We start from the raw sequence: 19,960 nt of genomic DNA, 5'->3' as shown, positions 1-19,960 counted from the left end.
GGATCATGGCTCAATATCGAAGCCAAGGAGACAATGTTGCCCCTATTCACCTAGCAGTAAAATAGATTCCTGGTGCTAGACGCTGTTGTAGGACGCATCCTGTGAGGCGTAATTTAGAACTAAGAAATAAACCACTGCAAAATTGAAGCTCTTGGCCTTCAAATTTAACTCTGGATTTTTTTTTACTCTTGCTTTCTCCCTGCTGGCGAGGAGATAGTAACAGCTATTATGGAAAATCTTTCTCGGATATTTTTTTTAAAGAATGTTGGAAGAAATGGTCGTCTCTCAGGAATGATGAGTTGCTACTTACTGGAAGGGCTCAGAGAATGTCATAATATAACCTTCTATCATTTTTACTGTTCGTTATATTACGTGAATTAGTGTCATTAATTGGGTGTTCTTTCATATTAGAAGAATATATTTTGGTCAAGTAAGACACAATTTTAAGAGCAACTGACCCGATGGCAAGACATACTGTTAAATGGAACCTTTAGAAGCAACGTTTCGCGCACGCCCAGTGTGTGAGCAAAACATTAGCTCCATATGAGTCTCCATACGTATAGTTAGCAAGGATGGGCTAGGTAAAGGCAGGTTAGACTAGGATGGGTTAAATTAAGTTACTTCACTTTGGAGGCTCGCAGCACTCATCTGGAAACCAAGGAATCTTCTTTATTAGATTTCGTAATGTATATATATATATATATAATATATATATATATTTTCTTTTTGGGGATTTTCTTTCTTTTTTGGGACACCCTGCCTCGGTGGGAGACGACCGATTTGTTGAAAAAATATATATATGTAATATATATATATATATATATATATATATATATATATATAATGTTGTTGGCAAAATTTCTAACTTTAATGTTAAAAACAACATAGACTTGGTTGATAAATTAAACTCCTTGACTGACTTAAATGATTTTAACATGGTTAGTTTTGATGTTACTTCCTTGTTTACGAAAGTTCCTGTTGATGATTTATTAAGTTTCTTATCTGAAGAACTCGTTAACTATGATTTACCATTGCCAGTTCCTACTATCATTAAACTTATTAAACTTTGCATTGTTGATGCAAAATTTGTATTTAATGATAAGTTTTACACTCAGAAGTTTGGTATGGCAATGGGAAATCCTCTTTCACCTGTTCTTAGTAACCTATACATGGAATTTTTTGAAGCAAGGTTGCTTAACACAATCCTCCCTAATAGAGCTAAATGGTTCAGATATGTTGATGATATTTTGTCTTATGCCCAAAAATGTAGATATACACCATTTTCTTGGAAAATTAAATAGCTTAGCCCATTCGATAAACTTTACTGTTGAGTTTGAAGAAAATAACTCATTGCCTTTTCTAGATGTTTTAATTATTAAGGGTAATGAATTCAAATTTAAAATTTACAGAAAACCTACAAATAACTGTTCCTATGTCCACTATTATTCCTCGCATCAAGATAGAGTCAAACTGTCTGTTTTCTCATCAATGTTTTTGAGAGCTTTACGAATTTGTAGTCCTGAGTTCATAGATGAGGAAATATCCAAAATTTATGAAATAGGTAATGATTTAAAATACCCAAGAAATGTAATTGATAAATCTTTTAAAGTTGCTAGGAACACTTTTTATAATCCAAAAAAGGGCAACCAGCCTTATTCAACTAAAAATATGTTGGTTCTCCCTTACCATGAAAACTTGGTTGATATGCCTTCTCTTCTTAAGACTTTTAATATTAAAGTTGTATTCAAAAATCTTGATACAGTAAAAAAACTTTTGATTAAGAATTCCCCCCAAAATGCTGATGGATGTGTCTATAAGATTCCTTGTAAAATTTCCGATAAAGTTTATTACGGTCAAACTGGTAAAAATCTCGAACTAATATTAAAACAACATAAATATAGCATTAGAACTGGACAAGATTCCAATGCTCTATTTATTCATGTAAGAGATTTTAACCATCCAATTGATTTTCAAAAAGTTGAGAAAGTAGTATAAAGCAAGTCCATGGTCGACAGGAATATAATTGAATCTTGTTTCATAAAAAGCAGTTTTGACAATAATATGAATATTTCCTTTGGTTTATATAAATTAGATCCATTTATAATTAATAGAATTTGGGTAGAATTTAATAATACACTGGACAAATAAATAGCTCGGGGGTGAGTTTTGCAAAGGACCTATCCAAGTTGGCTCGCCGCGCGTCACGTGTTTAACCGTTGTGGGATCTGATAGTGAGGTGCTGACCGGACCCCTTATATAGCTTCCTTGGATGCTTCACTTTCATAGTTCCTTGATAATGTGAGTAGTCACGAAAGCGCTTGGAATTTCTCTATTCTTTCAGAGTGGTTGTTTTGCATATATATATTTATATATATATATTTACATATATAAGTATATTTATATATTTATATATATATATATTTACATATATATGTATATTTATATATTTATATATATAAATATTTACATATATGTATATATATATATATATATATATATATATATATATGTATATATTTATATATAATATATATATATTTATATATAACCCATATATATATAACCATATATATATATATATATATATATATATATATATAACCATATATATATATATATATATTTATATATTTATATTTAAGTACTAGGTTGGTAGACAGCAACCACCCAGGGAGGTACTACCGTCCTGCCAAGTGAGTGTAAAGCAAAAGCCTGTAATTGTTTTACATGATGGTAGGATTGCTGATGTCTTTTGTCTGTCTCATAAATATGCAAGATTACAGGTACGTCTTGCTACTTCTACTTACACTTAGGTCACACTACACATACATGTACACGTTTGAACATTAAAATGGTATAAAATACCGACAGATTGTTAGGTAAGACACATATGCAACAGTTAGGTATCTTTATTTCGAAACGTTTCGCCTACACAGTAGGCTTCTTCAGTCGAGTACAGAAAAGTTGATAGAAGCAGAAGATACTGACCACCTCAAAACTTTAAGGGTGATGGACTGATTACATCGTCTTCAAGTATCTTCTGCTTCTATCAACTTTTCTGTACTCGACTGAAGAAGCCTACTGTGTAGGCGAAACGTTTCGAAATAAAGATACCTAACTGTTGCATGTGTCTTACCTAACAACAACACATGTACACGTTTATTTATACACACTCATCTGAGTTTTCTTTGATTTTATCTTAATAGTTCTTGGTCTTATTACTTTTCCTTTTATATCCTTGGAGAAGTGGAATAAGAATCTTTCCTCCGTAAGCCATGCGTGTTGTAAAAGTCAACTAAAATGCCGGGAACAATGGGCTAGTAACCCCTTTTCCTGTAAATATTACTAAAAAGAATAATAAGAAGAAAATTGTCAAAGTGGGAAGTCTGAATGTGCGTGGATGTTGTGCAAATGATAAGAAAGAGATGATTGTGGATGTTATGAATGAGAAGAAACTGGATGTCCTGGCTTTAAGTGAAACAAAGCTGAAGGGGGTGGGAGAGTTTCAATGGAGAGGAATAAATTGGATTAGGTCAGGGGTTTCAAATAGAGTTAGAGCTAAAGAAGGAGTAGCAATAATGTTGAAGGATAAGCTATGGCAGGAAAAGAGGGACTACAAATGCATAAATTCAAGGATTATGTGGAGTAAAATAAAGATTGGATGTGAAAAGTGGGTTATAGTAAGCGTGTATGCACCTGGAGAAGAAAGAAGTGTAGACGAGAGAGAGAGATTCTGGGAAATGTTGAGTGAATGCGTGGGGAGTTTTGAATCAAGTGTGAGAGTAATGGTGGTTGGGGATTTCAATGCTAAAGTGGGTAAAAATGTTATGGAGGGAGTAGTAGGTAAATTTGGGGTGCCAGGGGTAAATGTAAATGGGGAGCCTTTAATTGAGCTATGTGTAGAAAGAAATTTGGTAATAAGTAATACATATTTTATGAAAAAGAGGATAAATAAATATACAAGGTATGATGTAGCACGTAATGAAAGTAGTTTTAGATTATGTATTGGTGGATAAAAGGTTGATGGGTAGGCTCCAGGATGTACATGTTTATAGAGGGGCAACTGATAGGTCAGATCATTATTTAGTTGTAGCTACAGTTAGAGTAAGAGGTAGATGGGAAAAGAGGGAGGTGGCAACAACAAGTAAGAGGGAGGTGAAAGTGTATAAATTAAGGGAGGAGGAAGTTCAGACGAGATATAAACGACTATTGGCAGAAAGGTGGGCTAGTGCAAAGATGAGTAGTGGGGGGGGGGGGGGGTGAAGAGGGTTGGAATAGTTTTAAAAATGCAGTATTAGAATGTGGGGAAGAAGTTTGTGGTTATAGGAGGGTGGTGGCAGGAGGAAAGAGGAGTGATTGGTGGAATGATGAAGTAAAGGGTGTGATAAAAGAGAAAAGGGTAGCTTATGAGAGGTTTTTACAAAGCAGAAGTGTTATAAGAAGAGCAGAGTATATGGAGAGTAAAAGAAAGGTGAAGAGAGTGGTGAGAGAGTGCAAAAGGAGAGCAGATGAAAGAGTGGGAGAGGCACTGTCAAGAAATTTTAATGAAAATAAGAAAAAATTTTGGAGTGAGTTAAACAAGTTAAGAAAGCCTAGGGAAAGTATGGATTTGTCCATTAAAAACAGAGTAGGGGAGTTAGTAGATGGGGAGAGGGAGGTATTAGGTAGATGGCGAGAATATTTTGAGGAACTTTTAAATGTTGAGGAAGAAAGGGAGGCGGTAATTTCATGCACTGGCCAGGGAGGTATACCATCTTTTAGGAGTGAAGAAGAGCGTAATGTAAGTGTGGTGGAGGTACGTGAGGCATTACGTAGAATGAAAGGGGGTAAAGCAGCTGGAACTGATGGGATCATGACAGAAATGTTAAAAGCAGGGGGGGATATAGTGTTGGAGTGGTTGGTACTTTTGTTTAATAAATGTATGAAAGAGGGGAAGGTACCTAGGGATTGGCAGAGAGCATGTATAGTCCCTTTATATAAAGCGAAAGGGGACAAAAGAGATTGTAAAAATTATAGAGGAATAAGTTTACTGAGTATACCAGGAAAAGTATACGGTAGAGTTATAATTGAAAGAATTAGAGGTAAGACAGAATGTAGAATTGCGGATGAGCAAGGAGGCTTCAGAGTGGGTAGGGGATGTGTAGATCAAGTGTTTACATTGAAGCATATATGTGAACAGTATTTAGATAAAGGTAGGGAAGTTTTTATTGCATTTATGGATTTAGAAAAGGCATATGATAGAGTGGATAGAGGAGCAATGTGGCAGATGTTGCAAGTTTATGGAATAGGTGGTAAGTTACTAAATGCTGTAAAGAGCTTTTATGAGGATAGTGAGGCCCAGGTTAGGGTGTGTAGAAGAGAGGGAGAATACTTCCCGGTAAAAGTAGGTCTTAGACAGGGAAGTTTAATGTCACCATGGTTGTTTAATATATTTATAGATGGGGTTGTAAAAGAAGTAAATGCTAGGGTGTTCGGGAGAGGGGTGGGATTAAATTATGGGGAATCAAATTCAAAATGGGAATTGACAGTTACTTTTTGCAGATGATATGTCGGCGGATGGATTTATGTAGGATGAGGTTAATCATAGACTTGATGAGGGAAAAAAGGTGAGTGGTGCGTTGAGGTATATGTGGAGTCAAAAAACGTTATCTATGGAGGCAAAGAAGGGAATGTATGAAAGTATAGTAGTACCAACACTCTTATATGAAAAGAGTGTGATGAGGGCTTGGGATATCAAATTGGTATAAATGTTTTCAGCTTGGGAGTTGAGCAGCGAGGAGACGGTTGGAGGCAGGGTGGAGATAGTCCTGTTGGAGGCAGTGGAGATGTCCTGTTTAAAAGCAATGTGTGGTGTAAATATTATGCAGTGCGTGAGCGTGTTTGATAGGAGTGAATGGAGACAAATGGTTTTTAATACTTGACGTGCTGTTGGAGTGTGAGCAAAGTAACATTTATGAAGGGATTCAGGGAAACCGGCAGGCCGGACTTGAGTCCTGGAGATGGGAAGTACAGTGCCTGCACTCTGAAGGAGGGGTGTTAATGTTGCAGTTTAAAAACTGTAGTGTAAAGCACCCTTCTGGCAAGACAGTGATGGAGTGAATGATGGTGAAAGTTTTTCTTTTTCGGGCCACCCTGCCTTGGTGGGAATCGGCCGGTGTGATAATAATAATAATAATAAAAATATATATATATATATATATATATATATATATATATATATATATATATATATATATATATATATATATATTATATATATATTATATATATATATATATATATATATTATAATATATATATATATTATATTATATATATATATATAATAATATATATATATATATTATATATATTATAATTATATATATATATATGTATATATATATATATATATATATATATATATATATATATATATATATATATATATATATATATATATATATATATATATATATATATAATTATAATATATATAATATATATATATATATTATTATATATATATATATAATATAATATATATATATATTATAATATATATATATATATATATATATAATATATATATATATATATATATATATATATATATATATATATATATATATATTATAATATATATAAATGTCGTGCCGAATATGTAAAACTAGTCAATTAGCAAGAACTCATTTAAAATTGACTCCTTTCTAAAATTTTCTCTTATACGTTTAAAGATATATTTTTTTCATTAATGTTGATGTAAAAATTTATAATTTTGCACCAAAAGGAACTTAAAAAACTTACCTAACCTGATTATAACAAGCGCAATTTATTTTAGCCTAACTCAACTAAATATATTTGAGATTTGTTTACAATAATTAAATACTAAACAAACTCAGTGAAATATATTTTTTTCGTTAGGTTCAGAATGATTTTGGCGAAATTATTGCATACACAAATTTTCACTTTTCCTATATCGCAAGATGAGCGTTGCTATTTATGCCAAGATCGCAAGTTCTGCCTAATCGGCACGATATATATATATATATATATATATATATATATATATATATATATATATATATATATATATATATATATATATATATAATTATATAAAATTACATAATCAGTTCTGCATTTCCACATTTTTATTGCGTTGCATTTCAGTAGTAACACATTTAAACTACAGAGAATATTACATTATTAAAGAAACGACTTCAATAGAAAAGTTACATAATTTTATTTACTGTCAGTCAGGAAGCATTGGATATATATGAGCGCTGTATAGCCCTTGTGGCTTAGCGCTTCTTTTTTATTTATAATAATAATAATAATAATAATAATAATAATACATATATATGTTGCATCACAGGTTGATAGTCCTGATTAGATTTATATTAAACTCCCTCTCATAAGTGCGCTTCTGAGTGTGTTAGGCAGACGTTCAATAGGTACGAGACCACCTGACATTGCACTGCAACATCATTGCAGCCAGAAGGAAAACACACTTATCAGTAACGCTTCTTGCATCATTTTTTCTACATCAAACATGTTCAACGTCGCTACAGGCTCTTGGCCGTCAGACTACAATATCTGTCATGAATTTGGTTTCAGATGATAAAACAGTTTGCGAGTTGGGGGCCATCACGAATTGTTATCTGTATCTCCTCTCGTCATCAGTACTCCTCTGCTGACTCAGTCGTCACCTCTAAACTGACGGTTTCGAGACAGGTGAATATACGAGTGGAAATGTATGTCGTATTGAATTTTCCTCTCAAGAATCAATTTCCAAATCATAAACCCGTGTTCTCTGTTGAACTCTTTGACAGTCATAGATTATGTAACATTTAAAATTCTGATTCATCATTCATTTAAAATTCTGATTCATCATTCATTTAAAATTCTGATTCATCATTCATTTAAAATTCTGATTCATCATTCATTTAAAATTCTGATTCATCATTCATTTAAAATTCTGATTCATCATTCATTTAAAATTCTGATTCATCATTCATACTATCGAATCTAAACAACATTCCTAGTTAACTAAACCAATGGTACTTGGTCGCTGTAACATTTTCAGCATTACTTGATAAGTTAATTTTCTGGCAAAGTCGGCCTCGGATATTAAGAAAATTACGCTGGTCCCCAGGAGCTGGGAGAAAGATTCTTTAAGGCGGGAAAATCCTTATAGCTTCTGTTATAAAGTAAACAGAACTGTTTATACTTAAAACGTTGAAACTTCAAGTCGCCGACTGGCTGCCCTCCTATAGAATGAATTGCATTAACCGCTGTGAGGAGACTAAATCACAATTCTGCCCATATTTATCATCTCCAGTATTTCATCAACTGACTGTTTCCTTCAACTTATCCTTGCATCAGAACACTTTATCATTACTCCATCATTACCTCCAGTCTTCTCTAAGATCTTTCTCGACGTCCTCTGAAAACGAAAAAGCCTCAAGTTAATGGTTACCACCATCCTCCGCACTGGCCGTCGTCATCTCAGTGATATAATGATTCATTTCTCATAAAGTAAAAAATTATTGTTCTTCAGTTCGTGCATTTTTGTGTATAATTTAGTTTGTATAGTGGCAATTTCTATCCTGTCCAGTCTCCGGACTCTGGGACTTCTCACTATATCGTATATGTGAACCGTTTCTTATTGGCTCCTCTTCCTGGTGGGACACACAAACCACCTTCCGTGTATAACTTAAATTTCCCTACTAGAGTACGGGAGGCCAACATCAAACGACTTCCAGCTTACTGTATATCTAAGCTAACTGGCAGTTCTGGGGTATCAAAGATAACATCAGAGTTCAAATTGTGGTGGGAGCCTCCTGCTCTCTTCCTATCCTGAATATAAACGGGGTCTTTGATATCCGCCTTCAGTGATTCCACACTGACATGCCAAAACCTTTGAATTATATAACGTTTTCCATTGATTGTGATATCCATCGATTAACACATCTTTGGTAAATGCAGAGTCGAGAGCGAACTATTCCCTCGCTTGTTCCATGTAATAAGTCACTTCAAGGAAAGTGATTTGATGCTGGTAAAGGGCTAATGATACAAGAAAATTCAGCTACTCTCACCTTTCTCAGATCAAATTTAAATATCAGTGACTCCACACGTGTTGTACAAGCCTTAACTCTTCAAGATATTACAAAATATATTATAAAAATAATCAGAGATACGAATATGGTTGATGATTCCGGCCAATGTTATGTGGTTTGTGTGTAAATTATCCACACTCACAATTGATTTTGATGCACTTGCAAACAATGAAGCTCAGATCATCGCAACTACTGATTAATTACACAGGTCAACAAAAAAAATTCCGTCGTCAAAGATATTTGGAAGTATTTATGGTATTTCACGGTTGTTGAATTCGAAAATTACACAAGGTTTGTCAAATTGAGTTTAGTTTGCAAGATATTGCATACCTGTTCTTTATTAACAAGGAACTTAGCCATAACGCATGTTTAGGTATGTGTAGTGATAATGTGTATACAGATAGTCTTAAAAAAATTGAATTTTATTTCTAATTATTTAATATTTAAGGAAAGAAGTGTATCAACAACGACCACGTGACAATATGGAAACCTTTATTTTGTTATTGTTTCAAAATAAACACAAATTCTACAAGAAGAGTCTGCTTAAACAATCCCAATGTATTATGCTACATGTGTAGCGAGAAAAAAATCAGATTTTGTAAAACTAGCTTGTCTTGCTTATTTTGGAGTGGTACTTGAAGAAAGACAAGCCCTGGACTCCCCATTTGGTTGGCAAAACCTGTGTAGAATACTTGCGACAGTGGAAAAATAGGCAGAGCAAAAGTTTTAAGAGTCGGTGTGCCTATGGTGTGCAAAGAGCCAAAAAGTCACCACCACCACTGTTTTTTCTGTAAGATGAACGTGAAAGGTTTCAATCGATACAAGAAAGTCAAGTGGGAACATCTTAATTTGGAGTCAGCAAGTAGACTGTGCCACACAGCGTTGTAAACACTGGTATGTTCCCATACCAGTGTTTACAACACTGCCTAACCTTCTGTTGTCAAATATTTAAGAAACTCGGGAATTTGGATGCAACACAGGTGACAGTAGTGGAAGTGAATATGAAGCAAGCATTTCAACACCCCAGCAGTTCTCCCAAGTAGAACTCAATGATCTGACACATGACCTCAGTCTGTTAAAGCAAGCCTCAGAAGTTTTAGCGTCCAGACTTATAGAAAAGAACTGTCTACAACAAGAAGTTAAAATAACAGCTTATTGGACAAGAGAGGTTGAACTCCTTCCGTAAGCCAAGATGAATTAGTATACTGCAGTAACATCCCTGGACTTCTTCTTCGATTGGACTTGAATATCGACCAGGAAATTGGCAGCTGTTTATAGACAGCTCCATTAGAAGCTTGAAATGTGTCTTAGTGCACAGTGTTAACCAACATGCATCTCTTCCAATTGCTCACTCAACAAAACTGTGCTGATGACCAACATCGAAGAAAATCGTGCAACGTTCTTCATATGCAGTAATTAGTGGTATCTGAATTATCTTACTATGTTAATCTGTTATTATATAGAATGAAATGTTAGTATGTATTAAATGATTTGACTTTTGCAAGATCAAAACAATAATTTCAATGTGATTTGTATGTCAGTCTCGCCTGATCAATATATTTTTTCACATCTTTTGTTGTTCAGTGGGATACCAAATTTATCAAAAACTAGAGCCAGTCAATCAAAATTGATGACATATTCGGAATCAGCACCACAAATTTACCCTAAAATCGATGTAATATCATTGGCCAGAAAATGAGCGTTTACCAGTGAATTATTGATGCTGCATGTCACCTGTTCACCACCAGTCAAGAATATTTCATCTTTGAAATATGAATCAAAACAAACTCTCCGCTAAGGTGGAAGACGCCAGCATAAGAACATAAGAATGTAGGAACACTGCAGAAGGCCTACTGGCCCATACGAGGCAGGTCCTTATCAAAACGACATCTACCTAAAGCTACTCAAGAAATAACTCCCGTACCCCTTGACAGCAATCAAACCCAGCCCCTCCCACTCATATATTTGTCCAGTCTCTTCTTAAAGCTACCCAAGGTCCTAGCCTCTATCACCCCACTGGGAAGACTGTTCCACGCATCTACAACTCTGTTAGAAAACCAGTACTTACCTATGTCCTTTCTAAATCTAAATTTATCCAACTTAAATCCATCATTCATGGTTCTTACCTGGTTCGACACCCTCAGTACTTTATTAATGTCTGACACTCTACCTTCATAACTAAGCGCTAAACCCACAAGTCATACAGCACTGACCTAATAAGATGATAATTAAGACAGACAAGCATGAGAACAGACTTAAGATATGAAGGAGACAGTTCTCTCACCAGGGGGTTTATTAGTCTAATACAGAAAGCACGAGAGTAACACAATATATGTTGTTGCTAAGGTTAACTGGTACGAGAGAAAGGTACTGAAAGTTCGCCACATAAGCTTGCAGAAGTTCTTATGAAGCACGTCTCCACGCCGTCAGGAGACATCAATCCGGTCCTCCGACACTGAAGGAATCTGGGGATAGAGTTAAGAACATTATCATGAGAGGAAAAAACATAGCTCGCCAGTTTCTCTGTTTACCAGGGTTCCTGCACAAGAGGTTTCGCTACTTAAACTGAAAGTTACTGACGACTTGTACCTCATGATACCTGCTAAAGATATCGTGGGTGAACTTTGTAATTGTTTCAATTCTCTCTTTAGCGACACTTCAACAGTTGCATGAGAGAACCATGGACTCGCCAGTCAATGCAGTGGTAGCCAGTTTACACAGGGAGCACCAGTAGGAGTGGTATCAACAACACATCCCTGTGAGTTTAACATGACTGACCTGTTATTGATACCTTAAATCATCACCCATAGAAGTGTCCATTATGTTCACTATGTCGCTTACCTTTCTGATCGTGCTTTCGTGTATTAAAAACTAGTTAGTCTAATTAATAACCACAGGCGACCAACCAATAAGGATGAAGTTTCACGCTTCAAAAACCACCACGCTAATATTATGAGAAACTTCGTCATAAGTGTCTGTTTTCAGGGCATTCCTGATCACAGGTCCGCCAGATTTAGAGGAGGAATGCATATACAATGCATTTTCCAAACACTATTGTCCATTTTATCTACATATATAAAAAGAAAGCAGAAAGGATCACCAGCAAAGCAATGTAACAATACATATCGGTTAAGTTTAACAATACATACCGGTTAAGAATTCAGATGGCACACAAAACTCCAAAAAAGCCAACTTAACTTCTATCACTTTATCTGCCCGTTAATAATTAACCAATTTGAATAAATGTCTCATTTATCAAAGGGTTAACTCTTTATTGCTAGATAGAGAATGCAAGACAACCAACGCCGAGATACTCACCATTCCATTCGAGGCCAGGAGCTATCAATCGACCCCTTCAACCACAATTAGGTGAGTACATTTTGGGAAAACTTCCGAAAAATCTCATAAATGTATGAAGGAAGATCATCATGCCTTCCGTAAGAACGATTTGAGCATCCTGGAGTTACGTGAAGCCTACATAGAATCATCACTGATCGCTTCCAACCACTAAACAATTTTAGAATCTTTAAACCTCATTCTCTTCAAAATCTCCGGACAGTGTATTCTACTCCAGCAAATCAAGACCTTCACTTAGTCCTGCCTCCTTTCTAGCAATATCTGATTTCCGAAATCATTTTGTCTTACACTCCTTATCTGTAATGAATTCATTAAGCTTCTAGTGTCAAAACATATAGTCACTCAAAACGTACATGTTTGTTTATATTCTAGCTCATATTATTGAAAACAAGGCAATGATTGCTTACTTGAGAGGTGTTTCCATCACTCTAGCAACTGACAGAAGATTGAAGCTGTGCGACCCTTTTTTTTTTTGTGTCTGCTGGTTGGCTACCGCTTTCACAGCTTCACATAAATGTAATGCTAATCAGAAAAAAAAAGGAAAGAATAACAAAACATTTGGAAATATCAGTGTTTGCAGCTGGATTTAAAGCCTTTCGAAATGAGAATTAAATGGGGTGACACACTTCTTTCGTTTTAAGGTGTTATTAATGCTGCCTTGCAAGTAATTTCACCCTTGTAAAGTAAAAGGACACAAGTGCAACTAATGTGACATTTATTGTGGCAACGTTTCGCATTAGTTGCACTTGTGTCCTTTTACTTTACATATTGTCGGTAATTCTACCAACTTTATTACAATTTCACCCTTACCATTTCTTCCACTGGCACCAATATAAGTCATTTCCCAGCTGCTGCACACGAGTAAAACACGTGTGCAGCAGCTGGGTAACTTCATTGTTAAAACATTTTATTACCTTCTATGTAGAAGAATAAAGATACCCAATTATTGCACTTGCATTTGGCTCGTTTACTTGCCAGTATTGCAAATACTCTTCATAATTATGCCTCTATTAAATACCCAAGTGATGTACACGTGTCTTACTCTTCAGATTAAAAGGCTTCGTTGTTTCATTATGTTGTTCTTTCATTATGTATCCTTGATTAGAGGAACTCCAGTTATTCTCCCCATCTTTCAACCAAGTCTGATTACCTCCCATTTCCTAGGTGCGGGTTTAGCTCTCTTTCTTATAAGCATTTCAAACTTGATATCAAGTTATGATAGTTATATATAGTAGAGCCCTTCACTCAGTTTCTAAGAAGCATCGATGCATTGGGGACCAAGGAACAGCGTTTGCTGACAGTGATATGTTGCACTAAATTCTTTTCACTAGGTCGTTTGCATACATCAGTAGCAGTATGGATTCCATGATTGATCCTGTGAGATTCCTTCAGTTCTTAAGCGCTAAACCCATGTGGGTTCAGCACCAGGAGTGGTGGATGAAGGTGGTATCCTCAGCTAGCCGCGAGGCGTACACTGTACCGACACGTCACTAGTTAAATCACGGAATGGGAGGGGAAGGGGTTTGAACTCGGGGCAAGCGAGTCCTAAAGCTCATTTGCCATGAGTTCAACCCCCATCCATTCCGTGATTTGTTTTCGTTAGTGTCATTACAATATCGTAAGTCGAGACATATCTAGTTTCTATCTATGTATACTTGTGTATGCCTTGTTTTTGTCTGAGGGTGTGAGCAAACAAGTAAATCATTGTTATTTAATGTGTGTGTAGGTAGGTGTGTGTGAAGGTGTGTGTTGTCGTGCGTATTCATGTGTTTACCTGACATTATAATAGAAACACAGAATATACCGATAGTGCGACTTACGGTATATTATTTATGAAGACGGGTCTCCCACCTGGGAATATATCAAGTCATTGAATTGGCAAAGTCCTTGGTATACAACACGTATTCATAAATAAAACACCATAACCCGCACATTGTGTCTTATTTACTTACCTGACCTCTCCTCCCCAAACACCACTCCGAGTACAATACACATGTCTCAGTAACTTGCAGCTTCACCTCTCTCTCCCAGGTGACGTGGTTGAGGCGACGAGATCTGCACATCCTGACGGCTGGACACCACACTTACTCTGCTGACCAACGCTTCCAGGTAAACAACTGCACTTGCCTCTCTTCCTCTGCCTCTATTCTTCCTTCTGTCTCTATTCTTCCTTCTGTCTCCTCTCTTTTGTGTCTGTTTTCTCAATTCTTTCCTTTCTCTATTCGTTTTCTTATCTCCTTTGTTCTTTCCTTGCCTCCTCCTATTCCTTCCCCTGGAATCTCTTGATCCCTATCTTGTCTCCCCCTTTCTCCACTTTCCCCCTGCCTCGTCGTTTTCTTTGTCATTCTTCCCCTGCCTCCTCTCCTCCAATCCCTGTTTCCTCTCTTACATCTCTTCTGCCACTTCATTTACCTTGCCTACTCTCCCATCAAACACCTTTCTGCCATCTGCCTCTCACTTTCTTCGTCTGCCTCCTCCCTTCCTTTCCACGCCTCGTGTCTTCCTTCTCTTTCTCCCTGTCTTCCCTTGATTTTTTTTCCTCAGTATTCGCTACCTCTTCCATTTCCCTGTTTTAGTCTCCTAGCTTTCCCTACACCCCTGCCATATTTCATCACATTCTCCTTAATTAATGTTCCTTGTTAGACAATGCATATACTGTATCATCCGTGTGTTTATTCTCTATTATTCTCTGCAAGGCCCCAGAACATGTTCACTCGTGTATGTGTGTATGCATGTATGTATATATATGCATGCCACATTGCTTGTTGTCCATTGTTAAGATCGCCTGTTTGTGATATTGCTCGCGCAATACAATCACAAATTTTGTAAGCTCTCAGAAAGAAGCCTATAACTACCCCTCTTTTAGTTCTAGTGTTATGGCGAGAGAACGAATGTAGAAGATCGTTTTGTAGGCAGATTTACGGTAGACTTTAAAAAAAAGTCTGTTTTCACCTGTGAGTAGGAGTACGTGTAAATTTAATTGTAGGTTCCAGACTGTTGGTGTTAAGGATGTTACGTACTTCTAGATTTTTGAGTACAATGGTCAATGTATCATCAACGTATCGCATCACATTCGTACAAGACTGCAAGAAACATGCAACACGCATCCTTACAAGACTGAAATCCACTTGAAGGAAATCCTCCCAGTTATATCGCTTTACCGGTCACCGACGTTGCAACTAACGTTTCCAAAACACTTGACAGAAAACTTGTTGAAGAACTGGTGGATATTTTAACTATTAGAAACCTAGTGCAAAAATCGAAGAATGACTTTGTCACGAGCGCAAGTATATACCGAATACCATATGGGGGTGTATGTGTTGGAAACAGCAAGGTCTTTGGACGTTAGCATCCGGGAGCACGCGAACACCTACAACCGTAGGTGTTCGCGAGTGTTCAACGTAGGGACGATATTGAACACCTCTTGAAATTCAGTGAGGCTAGATTAGTCATTACAGAAGATGATTTACGTCGGCGAAAGTATATAGAGCCTACCCTAATCGCTGTCAGTAACACTATTATAATTCCGGAAGTTTCTCTGAATCCGAAGTGTTAATCAAGAGGATATTACCCATTCTGGAGACCGCTGTAACATAATGTTGACAGGTCTCTCTCAAACTCAACCCATCTCGCCAAACCATACCACGGGTGGGGTTAGAACCCGCGATCAGTCATAAAACTCCATGGTTTGTTTGCAATCGTGTCATTACGATTTCGTGAGTCATCTCGCCAAATTTGTATTACTACTGACTGCTATTATTACCATTGCGGCTTTCCACTATATATACCCGTTTCTTAATTATTGCGAAACGCTTCCGCTAATAAATGTCCTAAACTGTACATAAGTGTTGTTTCTGCATTTATATTTCCTCATACACATTCAACAGCTTCTCAAATTATTTTCCTAAGGTTTCTAACTTCTTCATTCATAAAAAAAAAACTGTTTTCTCCTTTTAACAACTCAAATTCATTTTTCTCTGGATTTTCTCACGTTATTTACATCTCTCCAAAAATATTTCACTTTCCATAAACAATTTGGTGAGAATAACTATTTTTTTCCTTTTTCTGTTAAAATAATGTTAAATAAAACAAGAGATTATAAGACAAGATCTCTCGCTTCATGTTTTTTATAGTACTCAGATCTTGTACTATTTTTGCAGTCAAAACGAATTTATTGGCCAGCTTTTTTTTTTTTTATCTTACCACAGTTATTAATGTTGCAACAACAATTTTTTCTTCCTGACCTCCTCCATCTCCCCTCTTGCAACTTCCTTCCTGCGCCTCACCCTCAACTCCTCTCCTTAGCTTTTCCAGTTACATCTTTTCTAATGTAGTTCCCATCAAGTACTTTCTCTACATCACCTTTTCTGTACCTACTTTGCTGAACCTCCTCTTCTATATCTCCCTTTCTGCACCTGCAATTTCCCTCCTGCAATTCCTTTACTTCACCTTCCCTATTACAGCTTCTCTCCTGTGATTCCTATCTCTTAGCTCATCTCCTGCCACTTTCACTATGCATCTCCCCTCCTGCACTTTCCTCCAGCACCCTGGTACCTCCCCTCCTGCACCTTCCACCAGCACCCTGGTACTTCCCCTCCTGCACCTTCCACCAGCACCCTGGTACCTCCCCTCCTGCACCCTGGTACCTCCCCTCCTGCACCTTCCACCAGCACCCTGGTACATCCCCTCCTGCACTTTCCACCAACACCCTGGTACCTCCCCTCCTGCACCTTCCTCCAGCACCCTGGTACCTCCCCTCCTGCACCTTCCTCCAGCACCCTGGTACCTCCTCTCCTGCACCTTCCTCCAGCACCCTGGTACCTCCCCTCCTGCACCTTCCACCAGCACCCTGGTACTTCCCCTCCTGCACCTTCCACCAGCACCCTGGTACCTCCCCTCCTGCACTCTGGTACCTCCCCTCCTGCACCTTCCACCAGCACCCTGGTACATCCCCTCCTGCACTTTCCACCAGCATCCTGGAACCTCCCCTCCTGCACCTACCTCCAGCACCCTGGTACCTCCCCTCCTGCACCTTCCTCCGGTACCCTGGTGCCTCCTCTCCTGCACCTTCCTCCAGCACCCTGGCACCTCCCCTCATGCACCTTCCTCCAGCACCCTGGTACCTCCCCTCCTGCACCTTCCTCCAGCACCCTGGTACCTCCCCTCCTGCACCTTCCACCAGCACCCTGGTACCTCCTCTCCTGCACCTTCCTCCAGCACCCTGGTACCTCCCCTCATGCACCTTCCTCCAGCACCCAGGCACCTCCCCTCATGCACCTTCCTCCAGCACCCAGGCACCTCCCCTTATGCACCTTCCTCCAGCACCCAGGCATTTCCCCTCCTGCACCTTACACCAGCACTCTGGCACTTCCGCTCCTGCACCTTCCTCAGCACCCTGGCACCTCCCTTCCTGCACCTTACACCAGCACCCTAGGATTTCCCCTCCTGCACCTTCCTCAGCACCCTGGTACCCCCCTCCTGCACCTTCCACCAGCACTCTGGCACCTCCCCTCCTGCACCTTCCTCCAGCTCCCTGGAACCTTCTTTCCTGAACCATTCCTTCTGTAATTCATAAGCCTCTGCTTCATGAACGTGACACTGCAAGCTGAAATACGAACCGCATTTATCTGATATCTTTATAACTTTAACAACACAAAGCTTAATACTCATCCTAATGCCTTTAACTAATAAAAAATTGATGTGAATTTTTTGCTTTCCTTTGTATTGTAACTTCCGAAAAAAAATCTCTTCGTATTCTGTTTTCCTTCTTTAGTTTTATTTACTTCGCCTAAATACTAATCAGATGTTTCGGTCACTTGTAGAAACATTTTGAGAATTTATCTCTTATCTACTGTACAGCTGTTTCAGCTACACAGTTTTATCTACTGCACAGTTTTATGTACTATAGAGTTTTATCGCTTTTAGAGTTTTATCTCTTACAGAGTTTTATGTACTATAGTTTTATCTACTACTCAGTTGTATCTATTACACAGTTTTATCTCTATACAGTTTTATTCACTATAGTTTTTTCCCACTACATAATTCATCAGACTGCTCTCACTGTGAACTTGCAAACACTTCATCAACCTATACATTCATCTTATAAGTGTAATTATCGTAAAGAAACACACGTTCTTTACATAGTTGAATGTGATTTTTTACTTTAAGTTTCTTACTAGGATGGGGAAGTTAGTTTCTTTACGTAAACTTCCTCTAAACAAAAAAAAATTAGGTTAAGGTACGAACAAATTAGATTAGGATACAAATGCATATAAATACGCATTTTTTTCCATTAATTTATTCAAGATGGCCTCTGAATGTCGATAATTTGACGAGGGAAAAAGACTGGAAAGATTAAAATCTGAGATTATTATTCATTTTGCAAGAATGGGCTGTGTATTGCATCACAAAATATTCAAATCTTACAGATTTGAATGTTTTTTTCTTCTCAAGCCACGTACCACGTTTATTCTAAGGTTGTCGACCACTTATTCAGGGTGTCAGCAACAATCTTTTCTTAAGACGCTAATGTCCACTGACTCTTGGTGAACAGCGGCAACAGATGCAGGAGACGTGGCCATGCGTCTCACGCTGCCTAGACCCAACCAAAGTCCGATTAGCTGTGAGGCGAGATTTGATAAGCAAGTTACTTTAGATACAGGTATACATCAATAGATTTACACAAATTGCTAAACATAAGTAACATACGTGTACATTGCCTAGCATAACCCCTCTTCCCTCCCCCCCCCCCCGTAGGTTAAGACCGGATAACGTAAATATACCTTACCTAATATATCCATTAGGTTATGTAAGCTAAAATTACCAAGTGTAACAATTATTAAAATTTCTCGATAATTTCGAGCGCTGAGAAATCGATGGAGGGCAGTTCGTCATATAACCCTCATTAGTTATTTGTTCAATATTGCTACTGATAAATGAGACACTGGTGAAACACTTGGGTATCCTTTTGCGGAAACGTTTCGCCAGCCAGTGGGTTCTTCAGTCCAATACAGAGAAGAATGATGGAAGATAAGGAGTTTGAGGTAATCAGTCCATCAGCCTGAAGTCGACGTGTTCAGTCCATCAGTCTTGATAAAAGTACAGCATGTGCTCGGAGAAAAAGCTTATATAACTCAGACAGGAGAGATGAAGCAGTGAGCGGCGTCACCAGTGAGGAAATTCACTAATGGAAGCAAGTCGAGCCTATAGTTTTAGGGAAGCTTTGAAAAAATCCTTGCATCAAGAGCCCAAGATGATGATGTGTCTGATAAGAGCTTGTATAAATGGTTCAGAAAACCAACAAGTTGATAAATAAGACACTTGTGTTACATTTGGGTACCTACATTCTGGAAATGTTTCGCCAGTCAGTGGCTTCTTCAGTCCACTACAGGGGACTGACTGTAGTAGACTTTTACCAGTTTGACCGTAATAAATATGCGACAAGTTTATTGTGGTCAAACTGGTAAAAGTCTTCAGCTAAGATTAAAACAACATAAATAGTA

General features: G+C 37.6%; 1 protein-coding gene across 2 annotated transcripts in view; it reads left to right on the top strand.

Annotated features, from left to right (window-relative positions):
* Positions 1-19,960, top strand: part of LOC128701227 (zwei Ig domain protein zig-8) — a 279,488-nt gene that overhangs the window by 125,718 nt on the left and 133,810 nt on the right. Inside the window, exons 2-3 of one of the 2 annotated variants that reach the window (XM_053794807.2) lie at positions 7,600-7,716; positions 14,490-14,567. In XM_053794807.2, the coding sequence (XP_053650782.1) occupies positions 7,600-7,716; positions 14,490-14,567 (195 nt within the window). The remainder of the gene's footprint in view (positions 1-7,599; positions 7,717-14,489; positions 14,568-19,960) is intronic. The other variant, XM_053794806.2, reaches the window with a different exon arrangement.

This window comes from Cherax quadricarinatus, chromosome 72 (genome assembly GCF_038502225.1).
Source record: "Cherax quadricarinatus isolate ZL_2023a chromosome 72, ASM3850222v1, whole genome shotgun sequence".
Lineage (NCBI taxonomy): Eukaryota > Metazoa > Arthropoda > Malacostraca > Decapoda > Parastacidae > Cherax > Cherax quadricarinatus.
The sequence above is the reverse complement of the archived record's forward strand: the minus strand, read 5'-3'. Positions and strand labels throughout refer to the sequence as shown.